This window comes from Panthera leo, chromosome B1 (genome assembly GCF_018350215.1).
Source record: "Panthera leo isolate Ple1 chromosome B1, P.leo_Ple1_pat1.1, whole genome shotgun sequence".
Lineage (NCBI taxonomy): Eukaryota > Metazoa > Chordata > Mammalia > Carnivora > Felidae > Panthera > Panthera leo.
In genome coordinates, this window is record NC_056682.1 from 203,471,665 (window position 1) to 203,496,307 (window position 24,643).

General features: G+C 39.1%; 1 protein-coding gene across 5 annotated transcripts; it reads left to right on the forward strand.

Moving 5' to 3' along the window:
* Positions 1-2,214: 2,214 nt before the first annotated feature.
* On the forward strand, positions 2,215-21,804 carry HAUS3 (HAUS augmin like complex subunit 3). Of its 5 annotated transcripts, none has more exons than XM_042937093.1 (8): positions 2,215-2,310; positions 3,557-3,616; positions 4,011-5,055; positions 6,205-6,644; positions 8,214-8,442; positions 9,115-9,220; positions 16,458-16,561; positions 19,731-21,804. In XM_042937093.1, exons 3-8 carry the CDS (start codon positions 4,147-4,149, stop codon positions 19,962-19,964), a joined length of 2,022 nt encoding a protein of 673 aa, XP_042793027.1. In that variant the 5' UTR covers positions 2,215-2,310; positions 3,557-3,616; positions 4,011-4,146; the 3' UTR covers positions 19,965-21,804. The 5 variants fall into 5 exon arrangements, with proteins under 5 accessions (XP_042793027.1, XP_042793030.1, XP_042793031.1 ...); XM_042937096.1 differs by lacking the exon at positions 19,731-21,804 and adding an exon at positions 17,045-17,234; XM_042937097.1 differs by lacking the exon at positions 16,458-16,561 and having other exon boundaries at positions 19,731-19,803.
* The last annotated feature ends 2,839 nt before the right edge of the window (positions 21,805-24,643 follow it).

Below are 24,643 nucleotides of genomic sequence, written 5' to 3' on the forward strand. Positions count from 1 at the left end.
AAGTGCCCCTAGAAAGTCAAGTTTTTAAAAGCTTCCTGAGTGCATAATTAAACCTGATGTGTGCCTGGTTTGTATTCTGGGAGCTGATAACATTGTCATTTCTACTGTATATTTTTACGGCTTTTTTTTTTTTTTGCCCCCATAAACATCTTTCAAACAAATAACTATGGACAGCAATTCAAAATCATATGGAGAATTTGTGGCCCAGGAATTGACCCAGGAGTCACGAGGAAAAATGGGCTTCTAGAACAGCTTCACAGGCCTCATCTCCAGTCCCTCACCCTCCTGTCCCTTGGGGCATCTTTCAAAAACGCAGTCCCTTGGGGCCCCTGGGTGCCTCAGCCAGTTAAGTGTCTGACTTCAGCTCACAGCGGGTGGGTTGGAGCCCCGCATCCGGCTCTGTGCTGACAGCTCTGAGCCTGGAGCCTTCTTCGGATTCTGTCTCTCCTTCTCTCTCTGCCCCTCCCCTGCTGGTGCTCTGTCTCTCTCTCAAAAATAAATAAACATTAAAAAAAAAAAAAAAAACAGTCCCTTTTCTTTCTTCTCCTCTTTTCTCCTCTGAGTTCCTCCTCACAGTCTATAAACATCCCAAGTTCCTCTCATCTTGAAACAAAACAAACCCAAACCCTCCCCCACCCTACCCTACATTCCCACCCCCTCATCTCGTGTCCTTCTTCTCCTCTCCCTCCCTCAATCTTTGCCTCCTCAGCAAAATGTCCTGAAGGCCCTGTCTGCACAGCCTCCACTTCCTCCCTCCAAGCCTCTCAGCTTCTGTTCAGGGGGACCCCTCCCCCGCCCCCTCCGTGAGTTCCCATCCCCACCCCGCCCCCCCCCCAGCCCCCCCCCCCCCCCCCCCCCCCCCCCCCCGGGTCAGTGGCAAAGGGAGTCCTCCTGGTCCGGGGTCTCTAACCCTGTCCTCCGACTCACCAACTCGACTGTCTCCTCCCTAGTCCAGCCTCACCTTGTTTCAGGCGGGGTACCAATCTGTGAACTTTCTTCCCCTGTAATATCTGCTTTTGAGATCATTTTAGGCTTTGCTGTCTTTTGGAAGAGGAAAAGTAAAAAGTAAAACAAATGAAGGATTCATAAGAAGTAGCTTCAACTCTGCCCCTCCCCCGCTCATGCTCTGTCTCTCAAAAATAAACATTAAAATTTTTTTTGAAAAAAAAAAAAAGTATCTTCAACCCGAGATTAATTCATGATATGTCTTAGACCATTCTTTTTTCTCCCCTTAAAAATATTAAAAGTTATCCAGAAAGACTTCTGCCCTTCTACTGTCCCACTAGCCTAGGACATCTCTAACCAACCACCTTCGGGTCACCTGATGCGGGGGCTGGAGGGAGTACTATGTAGTCACTACTTTTAGACGTTCATCTGTGGAAGACTAGTAAGAGAGAGGCGCGTGAACGCTGCCAGGCACCAACAGTAACCCCGCAGGTCCGCCAGCATCGGCAGGGGTGCGCGGACTCTGCGGTGTTCGGCCAGCTCTATGGCTCAGAGACGACCCACGTCCTGCGTCTCGCACCCTCCTTGGAAAGTGTTCCGTCTAGACTTAACTACGTCTTTGACACATATCCACTCCATGTTCAGATATTTTCAACCTTTTAAAAGATCTGTTTTGAAAACGGGATCGTGGAGGAAGTCTGCTTCTGCTTAGTGGTCAGGTGAGGGCTTGGGGGATGCGTGCTTCGCAAAACAACGTTCAACGCGAAAGCCCGTAAAGCGAGTAAGGACAGCGGAGCCTAAAGATTCGCCAGACGCTGCTCCTCCACTCCCCCGACTTCTGCAGGCGGCGCGCGCCCCGGAACCCGGCCTGGCGGCCCGGGCCCCGCGCCGGCGAGCTCCGGACCGCAACCAGGCTTTCCGGGAAAACGCCTCTATAGACGATGGGGCGCTGGGGTCCGGCAAAATAGACCCGAAAGGTGGCCTCAGCCATGGAGTCCGCTGCGGTGAAAACGCACCGCCGTAGAAAGCCGGGCGCAGCGAGACCAGGCCGGCCCGCACCCAAGACCCTCCTCTACTCCATCCACACGCCTCCCCGGCCCCGCCCCCGAGGCGGAGAGCCAATCAGCTCGCTCCCTACCGGCGGACGCCAGGCCGTGAGGGCGGGCCGGCACTCCGCTAGGTTCTGCCGCAAAGCCCCTCCCAGCCAGGCCCGCCTCTTCCGACGCCACGCCTGCGCAGACGGTCACGCCTCCCGGTCCGGCTTCTGCCGGGTGTGCGCGCGCGCCGTGGCAGAGCTCCCGTGAGGCAGTGCGGGCGCGGAGCGCGGCGGCGGGCTTCTGAGGGGCGCGAGCGGAGCTTCCAGAGGTGAATGGCCCCGGCCTCACTGTTCCGGGCGTCGCGGGGCGTGGGGCTGTGGGAGCGGCGCCGATCCCACAGCTGCCTCTTCTTTACAGGCACCCCTGGGAATTCTCTTCAGGCGCGCAAGTAGCTGTCAGCGCGACGCAGTCGCGGTCCGCAGGGCGCGGGGGCGAGGGCAAGGGCTGAGGGGCGAGGGCAAGGGCTGAGGGGCGAGGGCGGGGAGCGTGAGTGGAAGCGGGAAGCGGGCGTGGGTGGAGAGTGCGGCGCCGGGGAGAGTGAGGGGGCCTCCGGGTGGGGGCGGGGCTCCGGGGCGGGGCTCTGGCGGGAGAGCGAGGGCGGGTGGGGCCGAGGGCGGGGGGGCGTGGCCTCAGGCGGGAGGGGGGCGGGGCTCAGGCGGGAGCGTGGTCCCTGGCAGGTGCAAGACTGTTGGGACGTGGGAGGTCGCTCCGGAACGCCACCAGCCGGCCGCGCGGGTCTGGGGTTTGTGCGGTTTGCCTTTCACGCCAATTCGGTGGCTTTTGTGGTTGTGTATTTTATTGACGTGCATCCGTGTCGTGACTGAATTACACAGAAAACCAAAGCGGAGGCTTTTTCGCACGTGTTACGCAGATCATTTATCCGTGCGGCTCGTCTCCGTCCCGGAGAAATTCTTTTGGTGAAGTCAGCGGGGTGGTTCGGTGGCGCGTTTGTGGCAAAGTAGCAAATGCCGAAAGCATTTTTACTTCGTGTCCGCCTATGGTGCTTCTGATCTGAAATTTGAGGGCACTTGGTTTTGGGGTTTTGGTGGGGTTTTTGCTGTAGGTGTTGTTGGTTTTTTTAAGCCTAATTGGGATCTGTTGCATTAGTTTTAGGTGTGCACCATGATGACCACATTTCTGTACACTGCGAAATGGTTGCCGCATTAAGTCCTTTTACCACCCGCCACCCTAAAAGTTACATTTGTTTTTCTTTTTTTTTTCTAAATTTTTTTAACGTTTATTTTTGAGACAGAGAGAGACAGAGCATGAACAGGGGAGGGGCAGAGAGAGAGGGAGACACAGAATCGGAAGCAGGCTCCAGGCTCCGAGCTGTCGGCACAGAGCCCAACATGGGGCTCGAACTCGGGGACCGCGAGATCGTGACCTGAGCTGAAGTCCGACGCTTAACCGACTGAGCCACCCAGGCGCCCCCATTTGTTTTTCTTTTGATGAGCACTTTTAAGGTCAGTTTGAGGGTGGTTCTTCAATCTTAAACCTGATTTTCTCTGCACTAGGTTCATCGTGACTGGGCATTGATTCTTGTGTGAATGGCGGGTGCTGATTCAGTCGTCGAGGTAAATATTTTGTTGACTCTTCCTCAAGGACGTTATCGTATTTATATCTATTTGCTTAGAAAAAGCAGGAAAAGAGGCTGCTTAGCCACAGGCTGGCTTGGACTTGTTTAGATATATTTATTTTGAATTCAAAACTGAACTCATGCGATATGATGTATCTTTGGAAAAAATAAGATTTTCTTGATAATTAGGTTTTCATTATGTTTTCGGTGTTCTAAGTAATACCCTAGTTTATTTTCTCTTTATCTCTGTCAAACATTTCAGCTACAACTACCTCAGGTTAGATGCTTCCCTCCCAGATATCTGTGGTATTTATCTATATTGTTCTTTTACAAATAGAGTTGTCTTATTAGTTGTCTTATTTGTGGTCTAATGTTTGTTTTTCCCCCCCCAGGAGAAGTCAGATTCTAAAAAAATTTTGTCCTTCTTCTGAACTTAACATAAATTTAGTTTGTTTGTATTTGGCTTTATCTTCTAAATATCCACACCATAAACCCATATCAGTTACAAAAAAGTTGTGCAGTTAAACCATGAGTTGTGGAAAAGAGTTTGTGGAAACATTAAAAAAAATTGATTATCCCAAAGCTGATAGTCTTAATGGGGAAGATTTTGACTGGTTGTTTGAGACTGTTGAAGATGAAGCATTTTTGAAGTGGTTTTGTGGGAATGTGAATGAACAGAATGTATTGTCCAAAGAAGAATTGGAAGCTTTTAGCATTCTTCAAAAATCAGGCAAGCCCATCCTAGAAGGAGCAGCACTGGATGAAGTTCTTAAAACCTGTAAAACTTCTGATTTGAAAACCTCTACCCTGGATGACCAAGAGCTAGAGAAATTGGAAGTCGAAGTTCAAACTCTGCAGAAATTGAAGAACCTAAAAATTCAGCGACGTAATAAATGCCAGTTGATGGCTTCGGTAACAAGCCACAAATCTCTGAGGTTAAGTGCTAAAGAAGAAGAAGCCACTAAAAGGCTGAAGCAGAGTCAAGGAATTCTAAATGCGATGAACACTAAGATAAATAATGAACTTCAAGCTCTTACTGATGGCGTTGCTAAACTGATGATGTTTTTCCGACATTCTAATTTGGATCAAGGGGCAAATCCACTGGTGTTTTTATCTCAGTTTTCCTTGGAAAAATATCTAAGCCAAGAAGAGCAAAGCACAGCAGCATTAACTTTGTATACCAAAAAACAGTTCTTTCAAGGTATACATGAAGTAGTTGAAAGTTCAAATGAAGAAAATTTTCAACTTTTAGATATACAAGCACCATCCATTTGTGATAATCAAGAAATCCTTGAGGAGAGACGGCTGGAGATGGTTAGGCTGCAGCTAGCATACATTTGTGCTCAACATGAGTTAATTCACTTGAAAGCAAGTAATTTGAGCATGAAGTCAAGTATACAGTGGGCAGAGGAGAATCTTCATAGCCTCACTAGCAAGGTAAACATGAGAAATGAGACTAGCATCATATTGTAATTGTTAGTAATGGAGGGTATGTTAGTATTTTAGAAAGGGAGATAAAATAAATACATTTTCTTATTTTTTGTTCAGTGCTTAGTTTGATGTGTCATTGTTTCTTTTTTTTTTTTTTTTAACGTTTATTTATTTTTGAGAGAGAAAATGTGACCAGGGGAGGGGCAGAGAGAGAGGGGTACAGAGGATCGGAAGCAGGCTCTGTGCTGACAGCAGATAGCCCAACATGGGGCTTCAACTCCCAAATCATGAGATCATGACCTGAGTCGAAGTCAGAGGCTTAACCGACTAAGCCACCCAGGTGTCCCAATGTGTCAGCATTTCATACAAATAGATCTTCATATTAGTAAAAGGCAGGAACAGATTATAATGCAATCACATTAACTAATTTTAAACAAAAGTACTTTTTCTGAATTTGAAATTTGTGTGGGTTCAGATTCAGAGAACACTGAAATTCCTTTTTATTTTTCTGTATGGGTGTTCTGCCTTGTCTGCTCCTTGTTTGGTGCTAATGAAGTCAGGGATGCAGTTCAGTGGACTGAAACCCTGACTTTTTGTTGAGAATGTACAGGTGTAGTGCACATATCTGTACTCTTGGAAAGCTTGCTTTCTGGGTAATGTAACCACCAGAGAATTGAGTGAAAACAGGACTGAAACTGAATACCGGTACCAAGTTACTTTCTGTAACTGCCATAAACTTCGGAATAACATCTGGAGTTCTGTCACTCTTTGCAAGGGTTAAAATCAGGTGACAGACTAGAAGAATAGCTACTGGGATTATTTTAGTTTTAAGAAAAACCTGAATAGCGTACATTTGCTTTCAGTGAGTAGTGTGCTAATTAATGATTTTTTTTAAGTAAGGCAAACATGAAAAGCTCTCTGTTTTGGTAGCCATTACTGTACATATGTGGTAGTTAATAGCATTAAAATTTAGTGATTTACCTTTGGCTTAGTCCACACTTTTCCTTTTTTAAACTGTGATTTTGGCTTTTGTTAGTATGGAATTAGTTTTATTAGCATGTTAATCCGATAATCTAAAAGGGAAAGTAAAAAGAATTTTAAAATGATTTCAACTTCATACTGACTGGTTTAAATGCAATTGTTTTCTCTGTGTAGGCTCTTGGCAAAGATAATTTGGATGCTAAAATTTCTAGCTTGAACAGTGAGATTCTGAAACTTGAAGAACAAATAGCTTATATAAAAGATAAAAGCTTGCCTGCTGTGGTAAAAGAGAATGCCCAGTTATTGAATATGCCAGTTGTAAAGGGAGATTTTGATCTACAGATTGCTAAACAAGACTATTATACAGCAAGACAAGAGTTAGTTTTAAATCAGTTGATAAAGCAAAAGGCATCATTTGAGCTTCTACAGTTATCATATGAAATTGAATTGAGAAAGCATTGGGACATACATCGTCAACTTGAAAATTTGGTTCAAGAACTTAGTCAAAGTAATGCGATGCTCCGCCAGCGATTGGAAATGCTGACAGACCCGTCAGTATGTCAGCAGATAAATCCAAGGAATACCATTGACACCAAGGACTATTCTACTCATAGGTATGCGTCTGTATTTCTTTAGTAATTCTTTTTGTTGTAAAATACCATAGAGAGTTTTAACTAAGATTGTGGAAGTTTAAAACATTTTTTCTTTCTGTTCTGGCTCTCTGTTCTCTTCCTTCATTTCTCTTGTATGTGACTCTTTTCCTTTTGAATATTTTGCTCCCTTTTCCGTTCTTGTTCAATCTGGAAGCAGCTGTGTTAGAGCTGGGGTGGGTGGGCTGGAGGAGTGAATGTATACAAGGTCATATGCACCTTTAAGCACCATTGTTTAGATGCCTTATTTGAGGTTGGGGCAGAGTTTAACTACAGGGAGTTTGAGTACAGCTTGGGGTGTAGTAGGTTTTGCTAGGTAGAGAATTGATTGCATTTGGAGGTGTCAGTAGAGAGAGAAGACTGACTTCATTTCCGTGTCTAGTCAGGTGAATCGGCAAAAAGGAGTGCTAGCTCCCAACCTTTTTTGGATGTCTAGGCAATTGATGATATAGGGATACTAAAATTGGAGGGCTAAAGTAGTTAAAGGCCTCAAAAGTCTGGATCCTACTCCTGATTTTTCTCTAGGACTAGGGGAAAGTGATCTAATCCTTTTGTTTTCTTATTAGTGAGATGATGGGCATGGAAAGGGCTGCTCCATTGCAGTTTCAGAGGGTGGCATTGACCTGAGCTAAGAATGCTTCCCCCCTTAAATTGTGTAGTCACATCCCACAAGAAAAAAATTGGCAGCCTTGGACTTGAACCAGTTTTATGAAGTCTGTTGCAACTTGCTAAAATAATAAAATAATTTTAAAAATCTGTGTTTTTTAATTTGAAGAAAAAGAGCAAACCCTTTTTGTCAGAAATGTGTAGAAAGTGCTACCTCACATTTTTCCATCTGTTCCAAAGGATTTTTCTGCTATTAATGTTTGAAGTGTTAAATGGCCTCATGGTCCATTAGGAATTTAATTCGACAGTTAAACAAACATGTAGAAGACTGGAGTAGCATGTTTACTATTTCTATAGTTCTTTATTCACTTTATTTTACATTTTATATTTTTAATTTTCCGCTTTTAAACCCACCACCATCCTATAAAAATAGGTATGTGACGTGAAAGTTAAGTCTCAGAGGTTGACTTGACCTGGGTCCGAAAAGACAGCCACAACTCCGACCTAGGTCTTCTGTTTCAAATTCCTTGTTATTTCCACTACATCACAGTTGTATTCTGTGGAAGAGATGTTTTCTTGGGAGGTATCTCTGAAACATGCTTTGTGTGAAGTAGGCTAATGACAGTTAAAAGTCAAAAAGTATTTTATATTTAAAACTTGGGAGATGAGAAAATGGGAATCAGATGTAGTAATTACAATATGTATTTCTGTAGTAAGATGGTATTTTAGCTGGAATGTTTTCGGTTGCTTGATGTAGCAGCAGATAGGTTAATTTTTTTTCCAGGTTAATATTTTTAAGTTGTTACTTATCCCCAAAGATGCTCAATATAGTGGATTATAATTTTGAAGACTGTATTGAGAATTTTTATATACTGATACATAAGACTGATTGAGAATTTTTCTTATAACTTTATTTATACATTTTAGGCTTTATCAACTTTTAGAAGGAGAGAATAAGAAAAAAGAGTTGTTTATAACCCATGGAAACCTGGAGGAGGTGGCTGAGAAATTAAAACAGGATGTTTCTTTAGTACAAGATCAGTTGGCAGTATCTACTCGAGAACATTCTTTCTTTCTGTCCAAACTGAATAATGATGTGGATGAGCTTTGTGATACTTTGTATCAAGGAGGAAATCAGCTTTTGCTTAGTGACCAGGTGGGTACATGCCATAGTAACTAAAGATGCTGTAAAAATTGTTTGTTGTAAAAGATACTGAAGAAAAAGTTAACATGAGGAAAATATTACCCCAAATTCTATTGCCCTAATATAGAATTTATTATTTTAGATCCTAGCTTTAGTCACACATAAATAATATTTTTCAGATGGTTTTGATTGATGTACATAGAATTTTAAAAACTTACAAAATATTTTAGCCATAAAAGGATATGTAATGTTTATACTAAGTATTTAAAGAAAAAAAACTACTGTTATTATTTCACCTGTCTTATTAGCAAATAGAGAATTATTATATTTGAAGTCCTCTGTGATGGCATGCTTCTCCAAGTAGCATTTCCCTTTCTTCATCAAGGAGAACCACTTCGCTAGATTTTATCGTTTGCTTGCTTTTTTGTGTACTTCTATTACACATAGATATTCCTAGACAGTATATTGTTTAGTTTTGTATGTTTTTGAAATTTACGTATGGGGTGTAATTATGTTATGTATACTCTTTAGTAACTGGTTGATTAATATTAAGATTTTGACATTCTTCCATGTTGACATATGTAAAGTTTTCTCTTTCATGAGTCAGTGTTCCATTATATGAATTCCACAGTTACGTGTTACATTGACAGACATTTCAGTTATTTCCAGTTTTTGCTGTTGTAGGTTATACTGCTGTGGACAGTCTGGTCGTATGTCTCACAGCTGTGCGCGTGTACACACATGTGCACACTCAGCAGTGGAGTTGCTGTATCACGGGTTCAGTTTCAGGGTACGTCAAATTGTTTTCCAGAGTGGTTGTACCATATTACATGAGTTCAAAGAGATGATATTGAACCACATCCTTTTCCTCACATAGCACTATCTGATTTGTAAATTCTCTTAATTGGTGCATCCTATATAGGTCATAATTTGCATTTCCCTAATTATTAAGGAGGTTGAGGCCTCTTTCAGTTATTTACTGGCCATTCATCTTTTCCTGAGAATTCTGTGTTCATCTCCTTTGTCCATTTTTTTTAAATGTTTATTTTTGAAATAGAGTATGAGTAGAGGAAGGGCAAAGAGAGAGGCGGACAGAAGATCCAAAGCGGGCTCCGTGCTGGTAGCAGTGAGCCCGAAGAGGGGCTCAGACTCACAAACCGTGAGATCATGACCTGAGCCGAAGTCAGATGCTCAACCGACTGAGCCACCCACTGCCCCTTTCGGGTTTTTTTTTTTTTTTTTTTTTTTTTTTTTAAATCACTTGTAGGAGTTTATGTATTTCAAGTGCCAATCCTTTTTCTGTTACATGTGTTATATGTATTCACTTCCTATTTGTGGCTTGTCTTTTTTACTTTGTTTTTTGCTTTTTTTAGCATTTTAATTTTTATGTATTTTTATTTTATTTTTATTACTCTTTGGTTTGCCGTTTTTTATATTTTGTTTTTCGTATCTTGTTAAGGTTTGCTCTTAACATCATAATGATAGTCCTTTTTGCTTTACCTTATAGTACTCACTTTTAGTTCTCCACCAGGAGTTTATTTTTATGTATGATATGAGGTAGAGTTCTAATTTTATTAGTTTTTTTTCCCTCTATAAACAAATTGTCCCATCACCATATTGAGGCATACAATAAAAATAAAATCACTCTTTCTGGTGAAGGGAGCCTCTTATCATTATGAAATAAATGATCCTTAAGTGCTTTTTGCCTTCATGTTTCTTTTGTTAGATACTGTGGGCACGATCAGTTCTGAACCTTAAACTGGGTTAAGTCTAAGAGTCTTTGGAGGATCCAGGTGATTTCTGTCTGGGCTGTAATTCTATCCAGGGGCTCTTCCACTTCTGGACCATTCTGATCTTAAGATTGTTGGTGTCCTGGGGCACCTGTGTAGTTCAGTCAGTTAAGGGTCTCACTTTGACTCGGGTCACCATTTCATAGTTCATGAGTTTGAGCCCTGTGTCGGGCTCTGTGCTGACAGGTCAGGGCTTGGAGCCTACTTTGGATTCTGTGTCTCCCTCTCTCTGCCCCTCCCCTGCTCGTGCTCTGTCTCTCTCCATCTCTCAAAAATAAACATTAAAAAAAAAAAAAAGATTATTGGTGTCCTGTGATCCTTGGCTTATCATGAAGAGGGTCTCCCATTTGACTTCCTACTTTCTGTGGACCTTGGACTTCAATTTTTCTCTCACTCATCTTGTGAGTCTCAAGAATCATAGGTTCTAATTTTCTAAGATTGGCGGTTGTCCTAGGTAAAGCTGCCGCTGGGCTGTCTTACCAGTCTGGGGTGTTTTATGGACTTCTAGTTCCTTTTAACGTCTTGTTATCTCTTCATTGCTTTTAGGAAGTTTTTGTTTTGCTTGACTTTTAAAAATATTTCATTTAGCCTTTTACATTTTTTTCTTATGGGAGGATTGATTTGAATAACCTACCTTTCCTTGAACAGGAATGCTTGTGATTATTTTTTTAAATAATTTTTTTATTGTGAAATATACAAAATGTAAAATTTACAGTTTTAACCATTTTTAAGTGTACAATTCAGCAACATTAAGTACAAAAATGCATTCACATATTGTGCAACCATGACCACTATACATTTCCAGAACTTTTTCATCATCTCAAATAGAAACTCTGTACCCATTAAACAATAACTTTAGCCCCTTCTTCCTTAGCCTGTGGTAACTTCTGTTCCACTTTCTGTCTCCATGAATTTGCCTACTCTGTTACCTGATGTAAGTGAAATCATATGTATGATTTCATGTGAAATAAGTTGTATGATTACTGTTTTATTTATTATTTTTAATTTATTTTAATTCATTATTTATTTTATTATTTATTTACTTATTTATTACTGTTTTATCCGTATTGTAGCATATGTTAGAATTTTACTACTTTTCATGGCTGAGTAATATTCCATTGAATATATATAGTACATTCCGTTTATCTGTTGATGGTCACGTGGGTTGCTTCCACCCTTTGGCTGTTGTGAATCATGCTGCTGTGAACATTGTGTACAGATATCTGAGTCCCTGCTTTCGTTTCTTTGGGGTGTATACCTAGAAGTTGGATTGCTGGATCATGTAGCAATTTTGTGTTTAACTTTGTGAAGAACTGCCTAACTTTTGCATAGTAACTGTACCATTTTTTAAAATCATTTATTATTATTTTTTAATTTACATCCAAGTTAGTTAGCATATAGTGCAATGATGATTTCAGGAGTAGATTCCTTAATGCCCCTTACCCATTTAGCCCATCCCCCCCTCCCACAGCCCCTCCAGCAACCCTTTGTTCTCTATATTTAAGAGTCTTTTATGTTTTGTCCCCCTCCCTGTTTTTACATTATTTTTACTTCCCTTATGTTTATCTGTTTTGTATCTTAAATTCCTCATATGAGTGAAGTCATGTGATGTTTGTCTTTCTCTGACCAATTTCGCTTAGCATAATACCTTCTAGTTCCATCCACGTAGCTGCAAATGGCAAGATTTCATTCTTTTTGATTGCCGAGTAATACTCGATTGTATATATATGCCACATCTTCTTTATCCATTCATCCATCGACGGACATTTGGGATCTTTCCATACTTTGCCTATTGTCAATAGCACTGCTATAAACATTGGAGTGCATGTGTCCCTTTGAAACAGCATACCTATATCCCTTGGATAAATACCTAGTTGTGCAATTGCTGGGTCGTAGGGTAGTTCTATTTTTAATTTTTTGAGGAACCTCCATACTGTTTTCCAGAGTAGCTGCACCAGTTTGCATTCCCACCGGCAGTGCAAAAGAGATCCTCTTTCTCTGCATCCTTGCCAACATCTGTTGGTGCCTGAGTTGTTAATGTTAGCCATTCTGATAGGTGTGAGGTGGTATCTCATTGTGGCTTTGATTTGTATTTCCCTGGTGATGGGTGATGTTGAGCATCTTTTCATGTGTCTGTTGGCCATCTGGATGTCTTCTTTGGAGAAGTGTCTGTTCATGTCTTTGGCCCATTTCTTCACTGGGTTATTTGTTTTTTGGGTGTTGTGTTTCATAAGTTGTTTATAGATTTTGGATACTAACCTTTTATCTGGTACGTCGTTTGCAAATATCTTCTCACATTCTGTTGGTTGCTTTTTAGTTTTGCTGATTGCTTCCTTCGCTGTGCAGAAGCTTTTTATCTTGATGAGGTCTGAGCAGTTCATTTTTGCTTTTGTTTCCCTTCTTTGGAGATGTGAGACGTGTTGAGTAAGAAATTGCTGCGGCCGAGGTCAAAGAGGTTTTTGCCTGCTTTCTCCTTGAGGATTTTGATGGCTTCTTGTCTTACATTTAGGTCTTTCATCCATTTTGAGTTTATTTTTGTGTATGGTGTAAGAAAGTGGTCCAAGTCCATTATTCTGCATGTCGCTGTCCAGTTTTCCTAACACCATTTACTGAAGAGACTGTCTTTATCCTATTGGATGTTCTTTCCTGCTTTGTCAAGGATTAGTTGGCCATACGTTTGTGGGTCCATTTCTGGGTTCTCTATTCTGTTCCATTAATCTGTCTGTTTTTGTGTCAGTACCATACTGTCTTGATGATTACAGCTTTGTAATACAGCTTGAAGTCCAGGATTGTGATGCCTCCAGCTTTGGTTTTCATCTTCAAGATTGCTTTGACTATTCAGAGTCTTTTCTGGTTCCGTACAAATTTTAGGATTGTTTGTTTTAGCTTTGTGAAGAATGCTGGTGTTATTTTGATAGGTATTACATTGAATATGTAGATTGCTTTGGGTAGTATTGTCATTTTAGCAATTTTGTTCTTCCTATCCAAGAGCATGAAATATTTTTCCATTTTTTTGTGTCTCCAATTTCTTTCATAAGCTTTCTATAGTTTTCCAGTGTATAGATTTTTTTCACCTCTTTGGTTAGATTTATTCCTAGGTATTTTATGGTTTTTGATGCAATTAATTGTAGATGGGATCAATTCCTTGATTTCTCTTTCTGTTGCTTCATTATTGGTGTATAGTAATGCAACTGATTTCTGTGCATTGATTTTATACCCTGCGACTTTGCTGAATTCACAGATCAGTTCTAGCAATTTTTTGGTGGAGCATTTTGGGTTTTCCATATAGAGTATCATGTCATCTATGAAGAGTGAAAGTTTGACCTCCTCCTGGCCTATTTGGATGCCTTTTATTTCTTTGTGTTGTTTGATTGCTGAGGCTAAGACTTCAAATACTATGTTGAATAACAGTGGCGAGAGTAGACATCCCTGTCTTGTTCCTGACCTTAGGGGGAAAGCTCTCAGTTTTTCCCCACTGAGGATGATGTTAGCATTGGGTCTTTCATATATGGCTTTTATGATCTCAAGGTATGATCCTTCTATCTCTACTTTCTTGAGGGTTTTTATCAAGAAAGGATGCTGTATTTTGTCAAGTGCTTTCTCTGCATCTATTGAGAAGATCATGTGGTTCTTGTCCTTTCTTTTATTGATGTGATGTATCACATTGATTGTTTTGCAAATATTGAACCAGCCCTGCATCCCAGGTATAAATCCCACTTGGTCGTGGTGAATAATTTTTTTAATGTATTGTTGGATCTGGCTGGCTAATATTTTGTTGAGGATTTTTGCATCCATGTTCATCAGGGAAATTGGTCTGTAGTTCTCCTTTTTAGTGGGGTCTTTGTCTGGTTTTGGAATCAAGGTAATGCCAGCTTCATAGAAAGAGTTTGGAAGTTTTCCTTCCATTTCTGGTTTTTGGAAGAGCTTCAAGACAATAGGTGTTAACTCTTCTTTAAATGTTTGGTAGAATTCTTCTGGAAAGCCATCTGGCCCTGGACTCTTGTTTTTTGGGAGATTTTTGATTACTAATTTGATTTCTTTACTGTTCAAGTTTTCTATTTTTTCCTGTTTCAGTTTTGGTAGTTTATATGTTTCTAGGAATTTGTCCATTTCTTCCAGAATGCCCATTTTATTGGTGTATAATTGCTCATAATATTCTTTTATTATTGTTTGTATTTCTGTTGTGTTCGTTGTGATCTCTTCTCTTTCATTCTTGATTTTATTTATTTGGGTCCTTTCCTTTTTCTTTTTGATCAAACTGGCTAGGGCTTTATCAATTTTGTTAATTCTTTCAAAGAGCCAGCTTCTAGTTTCATTGATCTGTTCTACTGTTTTTTTGGTTTCGATAGCCTTGATTTCTGCTCTAATCTTTATTATTTCTTGTCTTCTGCTGGTTTTGGGTTTTATTTGCTGTTCGTTTTCCAGCTCATTAAGGTGTAAGGTTAGGTTGTGTATCTGAGATCTTTCTTCCTTCTTTAGGAAGGCCTGGATTGCTATATACTTTCTTCTTATGACCACCTTTGCTTCATCCCAGAGGTTTTGGGCTGTGGTGTTATCATTTTTATTGGCTTCCATGTACTTTTTAATTTCCTCTTTAATTTCTTGGTTATCCCATTCATTCTTTAGTAGGATGGTCTTTAGTCTCCAAGTATTTATTATCTTTCCACATTTTTTCTTGTGGTTCATTTCGAGTTTCATAGCTTTGTGGTTTGAAAATATGCACAGTATGATCTCGATCTTTTTGTACTTGTTGAGTGATGATTTGTGTCCCAGTATGTGATCTGTTCTGGAGAACATTCCATGTGCACTGGAGAAGAGTGTGTATTCTGCTGCTTTAGGATGAAATGTTCTGAATATATCTGTTAAGTCCATCCGGTCCAGTGTGTCATTCAAAGCCATTGTTTCCTTGTTGATTTAGTAACTGTACCATTTTATATTCTCACCAGCAGTGCACAGGGTTCCAGTTTCTCCACATCCTCACCTACACTTATTTTCCTTTTTTAAAAAATATATAGGGGTGCCTGGGTGACTCAGTCGGTTGAGCGTCTGGCTCTTGATCTTGGTTCAGGTCATAATCTCATGGTTGCATGAGTTTGAGCCCCACGTTGGGCTCTGTGCTGACAGCGTGGAGGCTGCCTGGGGTTCTCTCTCTCTCCTCTCTTTCCTCTCTCTCTCTCTCTCTCTCTCTTTCTCTCTCTGTCTCCCTGTCTCCCCCCTCCACTGCTCATACTGTGTCCTCCCTCAAATAAACAAAAAAAATTTTTAAAAATGTATATAATAGTCATCCTAATATGTGTGAAGTGAGAACTGTGATTATTACTGATTTCGTCTTTTAGTTGTATTAATTTAGTAAAAACCTCCAATGATGGTAGATTTGAAAATTTGTTGTAGTTCTAGCAGTGTTTTCTTTATATTTGAGTCTATTTTATAAGTTACATTTGACCCTTGACCAACATGGGTTTGAACTGCATGGGTCCACTTATATTCAAATTTTCTTCAATAAATAAATATAGTGTAGTACTGTAAATGTATTTTTTCATGATTTTCTTAATGACTTTTTTCCTAGCTTACTGTATTGTAAGATTATAGTATATAATACACATAATGTACAAAATATATGTTAATCAACTGTATGTCGACAGTAGGCTCTCAGTAGTTAAGTTTTGGGGGAATCCAGATTTATATGCGAATTTTTGACTGTACGGGGAGTCAGTGCCCTAAACCCCCCTGCAATATTCAAGGGTCAACTGTATTGCCAAGTTTAAAATTGTGATGAATTATTATCATGGTGGATTTGAATTGTAGTGAATTGAACCATTTAGTATTTACATAATTACTTTCTCTATTCTTACTGTGCTTCCTGACTTAATATTTTTTTTTTTTTTTTTGGTCTGATACTAATTTTTCTATGCCATCTTTGTTTTGGTTAGTATTTTCAAAATATATACTTTTCACCTTTCTTTACACATCTTTTTATTCCTTTTTACTTAGCATTATGAAATAAACATTTTCACTCTGAATAATTTTCTTAATTTTTAATGTTACAGTAATTTCTGCAATCAATCCACTGTTGTTGAATATTTTTTTGATAGTCTTCATTTTTTTAATTTTGTTTGCTCTTGAATGACATCATGTATATCTTGTGTATATAGTTTTTTGTTGTTGGATACTTTTCATTTGGATGAATTCTTGGAAATAGGATTATTGGCTTTCTTGGGTATATATATTTTTTTGCAGGGGGGGGACCTTTGATGCTGCCATATTGCTTTTCTGAGGAGTCGCACCTGTTTTTCATGCCACCAGCACTATTTAAATGTCTGCTAGACACCATTGATCATAAGGTACACCATCATTTTATGAATTGCTAAAAAAGAAAAACTTTCTGTTAACTGACACAATACTTTTTTATTTTGAATTTTTATTGAATACTTTCTAGAAGATATCTTCTAGGTGCAGGTAGACATGGATTTTTCTCATATCACTTTTTTCTTTTTAATGTCATACCACTCTTGAATATACATGTTAGAAGGAAAAAATAAGCCAATTAAAATGTTTAGGATATTTCAAAGCTTTACACTTGACATGCAGTTCTTCTATGTTATTTTTGTTTTTTCAATTTATTTATTAGAGAGAGAGCAGGGAGGGGCAGAGAGAGGAAGACAAAGAATCCCAAGCAGGCTTCCCACTGTCCGTGTAGAGACTGATACGGGGCTTAAACTCATGAACTGTGAAATCATGACCTTAGCCAAAGTCAGACGCTTAACCGACTAAGTGCCCTTTCTATGTTATTTTTTGGCTCAAAGTTGTTGTCTTTATTTTTCTAGACTATACATTAAGAATGTTGGTGATAGCAAAAAAACCTTAATAACCCAATTAAAAAAATGGGCTGAAGACTTGAATAGAGATTTCTCTGAAGAAGATGTACAAAGGGCCAACAGGTATATGGATAGTGCTCAGTGTCACTCATCATCAGGGAAATGCAAATCAAAACCACAACGAACGGGAGTGCCTGGGTGGCTCAGTTGGTTAAGCGTCCAACTTCGGCTCAGGTCATGATCTCATGATGTTCATAGGTTCATGGGTTCGAGCCCCACCCCATATCAGGCTCTGTGTTGACAGCTCAGAGCCTGGAGCCTGCTTTGGATTCTGTGTCTCCCTCCCTCTCTGCCTCTCCCTGTTCGTGTGTGCGCTCGCTCTCTCTCTCTCTCTCTCAAAAATAAATAAACATTAAAAAAAAAAAAAACCCACAATGAACGATTACCTTATACCTGTTAGAATGACTGGTATCAAAAAGTGTTGGCGAATGCTGAGAAATTGGAACCCTTGTACACTGTTGCTAGGAGTGCAAACTGGTGCAGCTGCTATGGAAAACACTATGAAGGTTCCTCAAAAACTTAATGATCCATATGATCCAGTAATTCCACTTCTGAGTATTTAAACAGAATTGAAATCGGGATCTTGAAGAAGCACTTACACATTCATTGTAGCACTATTCATAATAGCCAGGTATGGAAACAACTTAAATGTCTGTCTGTGGAGGAATGGATAAAGAGAATGTGGTATGTACGTACAAGGTATTATTTAGCCTTAATAAAAAGAAATCCCATGGGGCGCCTGACGTCGAGTGTCTGACTTCGGCTCAGGTCATGATTTCACAGTTTGTGGGTTCGAGCCCCACGTCGGGCTCTGTGCTGACAGCTCAGAGCCTGGAGCCTGCTTTGGATTCCGTGTCTCCCTCTCCCTCTGGCCCTAACCCACTCGCATTCTGTCTCTGTCTCTCTCAAAAACATTAAAAATTTTTTTTGAAAAATAAATAAATAGAAATCCCGTAATATGTAACAACATGGATGAACTTGGAGGAAATTATGCTAAGTGAAATAAACCAGTCACAAGGACAAGTAATGTATGATTCCACTCACAAAGATATCTAAAATTGTCAAACTCATAGAGGCAGGGAGTAGAATGGTGGTTACCAGGGATTGGAGAGGGGGAAATGAATTATTAATCAGCAGATAAAAAGTTTCAGTTAAGTAAGATATATAAGTTTTGGAGATAATGCTGTGCAACATTGTGCCTGAGTTAACAATACTGCAGTATACTCTTAAAAATCTGTGAAGAGGGGAGATCTCATGTTAAGTGTTCTCATCACAGTAAAAAACTTTTTTTTCTGAATGTTGGTGATAGAGTGTTTCTTATGAGTGGTTAGTAGTAATCACAAGATGCTCTGAATTTTAAAATGAAATGGATGTCAGATATCTTAAAATGTGAAAGGTTTCATTCTAGAATCACTAAAGTATGATGATTTCACTTCACTATAATCTTACTGTCATTTAATGTTTTTCCTTAACCCAGTGAAATCTAAAAATGCCATGCATACAAATTTTAACTTGCATTTTTGTTGTTAATCAAGGTGGATATTTTTCAGTGTTGTAGGAATATTATTTTAGTAATTGTTAAGATCTTTCATATTGAAATTAAAGGTGAGATTATAGTTTCTCATTCAAGTTTACCAAGTTTTTCCTCAAAGGGAGACCATGTAATGTAGATATTACTTGATTTTGTTAAAATGTAATTGAAAAAGTACTGCTCTCTGGAACTGGCATTTATGACATGTGTTAAGCAGTCATTCTTGAACTTGTTTATAAGAATCACCGGGGAGCCTGTTAGAGTTTGAGTAATGCAGTGTGGAGTGAGGTGTAGGAATCTGTATTTGTCACAGGCACCCCAGGTGATTACCATGCTCATGGACCATGTTGAGAAGGTGCAGAAGATTGAGACAGAGCTGTGGATTTTCTCTTTGGGGATACTGGCTGGAAATTTCTAGAGGTAGAATACTTGATTAGAAAGCCATGGAAACTTGTTAATAAATAGTTTTTAATTCTAGGAGGTGAGGCATTTCAGTGTATTAAATGTGAAGGGTCCGGCATGTCTAGGTTCTTGAGCAGGAGAACTACCTGGTAAATCTGGATTGTTGAATGTTACATGTAATTCTGTCTTTAACAATGTGAAAAGAGAAAAATGGAGATTTTTGTTGAGATGATTCTTTTTTATTGGTAATTGCTTCATTTCAAGGCTTTCTCAGTACCTCTTTTCTTTAGCGTAGACTGAGATTAGGCTAAAAAAGGTTTGATCAGTTAAGTGGATTGTTAACTTCATGAAAGAGGTGGTGTTCATTCTTATACCTGTGGTCTCTAAAACAGTGCTTGGCATGTAGTAGGCATTTAGTAATATTTCTTGAGTGTATGAATATGCATAACAGTTTACATGTCAAGTACTCTTCAGGGAGTAACAGTTTGTTCTGAATCTCTTAGTTATCTGTCCAAAGTTGTTGCAATTGAGTCTAACATAGAATTTGTATTAAACCTACTATGGATTTTTAATTGAGGTTTATCATTAAAATCGTGTGAATAACTATATCAGATTCTTCCCATGTAAATTACCTTTTAAGTTTTTATAATTGCTATTACAAATAGAGCTTTTGTATTAAAAGCATTTTTATTTTTCATTTAGGAGTTAACAGAGCAGTTTCATCAAGTTGAATCCCAGCTGAATAAGTTGAATCATCTTCTTACTGATGTTCTTGCTGATGTGAAGACAAAAAGAAAAATTTTGGCATCTAATAAACTGCATCGAATGGAAAGAGAATTATATGTATATTTTTTAAAAGATGAAGATTATCTGAAAGATATTGTGGAGAACTTAGAAAACCAATCAAAGATTAAAGTTGTTGGTCTGGAAGATTGAAGATTATTAAAAACGGAATCTTTACTACATATGCTATGTTTTAATGTTTTCTATATTAGGGGGAAAACATAGCTAATAAACACTGCTAAAATTTTAAATTTGAGGTCAATGGAACATTTCATTTAATTAATTCAAGTATTGTATCAGTTTGGTTTTTTCCCTCATATAGTATATTTATTCAAAGTACTAGTGCTTTCTATGACTTGAACATTTGCTTGGTGGGACCCAGTTCTGATAACTTTTTACTTACAGGGAAAAAGCATTATTATGTAATGCAAATATTTCTTAATAGAATTAGTTCAGTCGCTTTTACTTTTTTTTTTTTTTTTTTTTTTTTAGAAATAGAAAATTTCTACTGTGAAATATTTTAAACCTTTGTAGAACTTTGAATCAGCATTGTTAAACCCTAAGGTGTTAAACACCTTAATATGGAATAGCCAAGTACCCTCGTATTTGACTATAAAGTAAAATTCTATAAAGTAAAATACTCAAACTGTATCCCCCCGTAATTCCCTGCCGTAGACTTTGAGACTCTGAATGTTCCTATTTGTTCCACAAAGAATGTTGGGTGTCCATTGGCCATTGTTCATTTTAGCATCTGGGTCCTGGGGACTTAGAATTTCTGTAAGACATCTTAGTGCTTTGATTTCAGTATGACACATTGTGAATGATTTTTAAATGAAATTTGAAAATGCCATAGAAGTGGTTGCTCAAAGGATGTATAATCTATTTTACCTGTTTCTCTGGAGGGAGAATACTTAAATGTTAGATTGTATCAGTTGGGATAGAAGTGTATTATTTGGACCATTAGAAATTATTTTGAGTGGGATAAAATAATTTGAAATAGCTTATTTATCAGTCATGACATCAAGTGTTTCTTGAGTGCTTGATTTATAAGTGGCCTGTTACATACTATGTAAGCTCTGCAGAGGAAAAGGAGGATCTAGATATTCAAGGAATATTCCTTATTCAAGAATATTCCTGCTCCAGAATATATTACTTTTTAATATGGAATGTGTCTAAAAACTACACTTTTGTAACCATCCGAAAATGGGTATGCTTAGGTGACAGATAAGCCCTCATAATTTTTATAATCTGTTGAACAAAATTATTTTGCCAATTATTATATTTGTACATTATTTAAAAATGTATATTTATTAAGTAGATCTAAATATGCTTGAAAATTTGTAACAATCTTGTCTAAGATTTTTCTCTTAGCTCCTCATGGGTGACTTTTATTCCTTTTTTTTCTTTCTCTATTCTACAGTGGAATAGAGAATTTACTTAAAATTTTTCTTTTCTCCAGTAATGTGCGAAAATGTCACCTAGTTTCCTGGCTCGTGGAACAGCACATTCTGTTTAGATTAGTGCCATGTGTGTTAGATGTATGACCAGCTACTTGATGATTTGCACTGTCCCTTCCACACCTTCGCCCACTCAGCCCAGGGGCGAGTACAGCTGAGAGGTGTGCATGGAATGATGTCAGGTTGTGTGTCTCTCATAATTACCCAAGTCCATTAAAAATGTTTATGTTATTAGATTTGTACAGTTGAAGATTATAACAGCCATTTGTTTCAAACCTCAGGAAGTATATGAATAGATTGCTTGCTTCAAAATTGGTTAACTAGAAATTGTATGCTTTGTTACCTGTTTACCATAATATTCCAGTTGAGTCTCTAACCATTTTGCCTCCTTCTTGCTATTCTATTGTATCGGTAACTATGGAGATAATTGATTCCTATTTTATGTGGTCATTACAGAGAGTGATTTTTATGAATGTCTCTGTATGTAACATTTTTCAAATAACTTCTTATTTTGAAGTAAAATTAATATATGGATATTATGTTTATCTTACGTTTAGGATTTATGAAAATGGAAAATTATGAGGCATTTGTAGGCTTTGATCCCTGTAAGATACCGCTTTCCGGTGTTGCTCAGAAGATTATGTCTGCTGTGTACTCAGGTGACTTAGTGGAGTCTAAGCATTGGAGAGGGGTGAAAAGAGTGAGTAATTTTTATGAATCTATCTTTAGTTACCTTAACTAAGGTTTGAAAATGAGCCAGCAGAATTATTCTAAGGAACTTTATATTGTGTAGAGAAGCTTTGGTACCAACAAGTGGAGTCCTGCTCCCCTTGGTTTCCTCTCATTCAGTGATAACTGACCTGCTGCTCGCTAGACTTCACATTCTCTTAACCCTTAACACTTTAAAATTTTTTTTCAATATTTATTTTTGAGAGAGAGACAGAGCACGAGCAGGGGAGGCGCAGACACAGAATCCAAAGCAGGCTTCAGGCTCTGAGCTGTCAGCACAGAGACTGATGCAGGGCTCAGACTCACGAACCATGAGATCATGACCTGAGATCAAGTCAGACGCTTAACTGACTGAGCCACCAGGCGCTCCAGCCCTTAACGCTTTAAAATGTAGCACTCTCTTCCTTGTTCCAGGCATTTATGCCAAACATTTCCTGAGAGTCTGCACTGGCTGTGTAAGTGACCTCAGAAGAGATGGGCTGTTTCACGGTGCCCCTGGCTTCAGCCTTAGCTCTTGGGTCATTGAACGTACATTGACATAGTATTTGCTTACTGTGTGTGGCAGACAAGAGAGGTGTTTTTGACAGTGTGTGTATTATGCTGCCAGAGAAATGAATAAATTCCTAGGTGGCAAAGATCGACAGATACGTGTATATGCATTTATGGCATCATATATAACAGCAGTGACATACGCTCACAAGTATGACAAATATTTGGAGCACCAGTTATTTTTTTTACCAGCAAAGTTGTCTTGTTTTTTAATATTTAAGTCGGCCAATTGTTTCTTTTCCACAGAGTAAGTTATATGTGAATGAGATATAATTGAGTAATTGTGATGAAATAATTGAGTATTGAAAAATTGTGCAAAAGCTATATATGTGCAGTTTCTCGAAGATATAGGTAGCACTTAACATTTAGATTTGTTCATATTCAGGCCTCTGTTGCTCATGAGCCTTGTTAGAGTAGAAGTCATTAATAAATGAACTGGTAAGAATTTTTGGGTATGGACTACCTACCTAGCAATTTTGATAGTGTTTTGGGGAGTGGTGGGGGGGCATATAGTAAGGAAGATAAATACTTAAATATCAAAGAGCTTTCTTCTTTATCCTGTATAGTTTCTAAAATAAAAAAGCAGTGTGTACTTGACAGGTAGAAATGTACTTCCTTTTAAAAACTGATAGGAATAAAAAAAATGATAGAAATAGTAAAATGTCTCTGGTAGCTTCAGTGTGAGTCTGTTGAGAAAGATTTATGGCCATCAGTCGATCTTGTGAACTCTTGTCATGTTCTTATACCTATAAAATTCTAGTTTTCATACATTTATTGAGAGGTAGTAGGAAAAGATAAAGGTATTTTTCTGTCAAATGTTACTGGATTTGGAAAAATAGTGGAATTCTCATATGGATTCTGTATTGTCTGTTGCTGCATAACACCCTTGCTGCCAACTTAGCAACTTAAAACAACCCACATTTGTTATCTCCCAGTGTCTGTGGGTCAGGAGCTGGGGCACAATTTAGCTTCATCCTCTGCTGGGCTACAGTGCAGAGGTGTGAGCCGGGGCTACGGTCTCATCTGAGGCCCGAATGGGGAAGCATTTGCTTCCAGTTCACATGGTTGTTGGCAGATTCAGTTCCTTGTAGGCTTTTGGACTGAGGGCTTCGGTTGGCTGTTGGCTCTAAGACACCTTCAGTTCCTTTTCACGTGGTTCTCCTTAGGCCTAGCTTTACGTGATAGCAGCTTGCTTTTTCCCTAACAAGAGTGTTGTCATAGTCGTCTGCAGAGTAATTGGGAACATCTTGTCACCGTTGCTGTACTGTGTGGGTTAGAAGTGAGCCAGTAAGTCCCACCCACACTCAAGGGTGTGAGTACTAGGAAGGAGGGGTCTTGGGACCACCCTGGAGTTTGTCTGCCACAGAGTCTCACCAGTTTCTTATTTCGTATGGATTGGATTAAATTGGTTGGTGGTGGGTTATTGATGAATGATGCTGGACCTAAGACCTAGTTAATTCCTGGACCCTTGTCACATGCTGAGTTGTTACTGCATCAGACCTTTACCTCTTACAAGTAAATACTGTATTCGGTGTCTCATTTCTAAAACCCATTTCATACCAAATAAATATAAAAATTGAACTCCTAAATCAGTGAGAATAACTACAAATATTTGTTACTACAAACAAGTAACACCGAACAGCATTACCATTACACGTCACTTCAAGGTCTGCATTTCTGATGTGCTACACTGAGGGATCTCGCGATACACATGCAGTAAGGGTTGGATTACATATATCTTCTTGCTGCAAGATTGATCATTATTTAAAAACCCTTTGCTGTGAGAAACAAAATATGCAAAAACTTAAACTACAGTTTAATGAATTAATATGACGAGGACATCCTTGTAATTGCATCTTCAAAACCTCAACATTTCCTTCTCAATTAAAACTCTCTCCTGCTCAGAGGTAACCATCATCCTGACTGGCAGTCACCTCCACTTCCTGATCATGGGCATTTTCTCCAGAGGCTTTTTTGGCAGAGATTATGTGTACGCAACACCAGTGTGTCCTGGGGAGCAGGATCAGGCTGCATGGCTCAGTCTCCTTGCGGGCAGGTGTGACCCGGGTTCCTGTCTGTGGGACGTGTGCTCAGGTG

Coding starts and splice junctions, on each gene's coding strand:
- HAUS3 (XM_042937093.1), top strand. CDS start 4,147: ATGAGTTGTGGAAAAGAGTTTGTGGAAACATTAAAAAAAATTGATTAT. Junction 5,056..6,204: donor TTCATAGCCTCACTAGCAAG/GTAAACATGAGA, acceptor TTCTCTGTGTAG/GCTCTTGGCAAAGATAATTT. Junction 9,221..16,457: donor ATCACGGGTTCAGTTTCAGG/GTACGTCAAATT, acceptor ATTTTTTTGCAG/GGGGGGGACCTTTGATGCTG.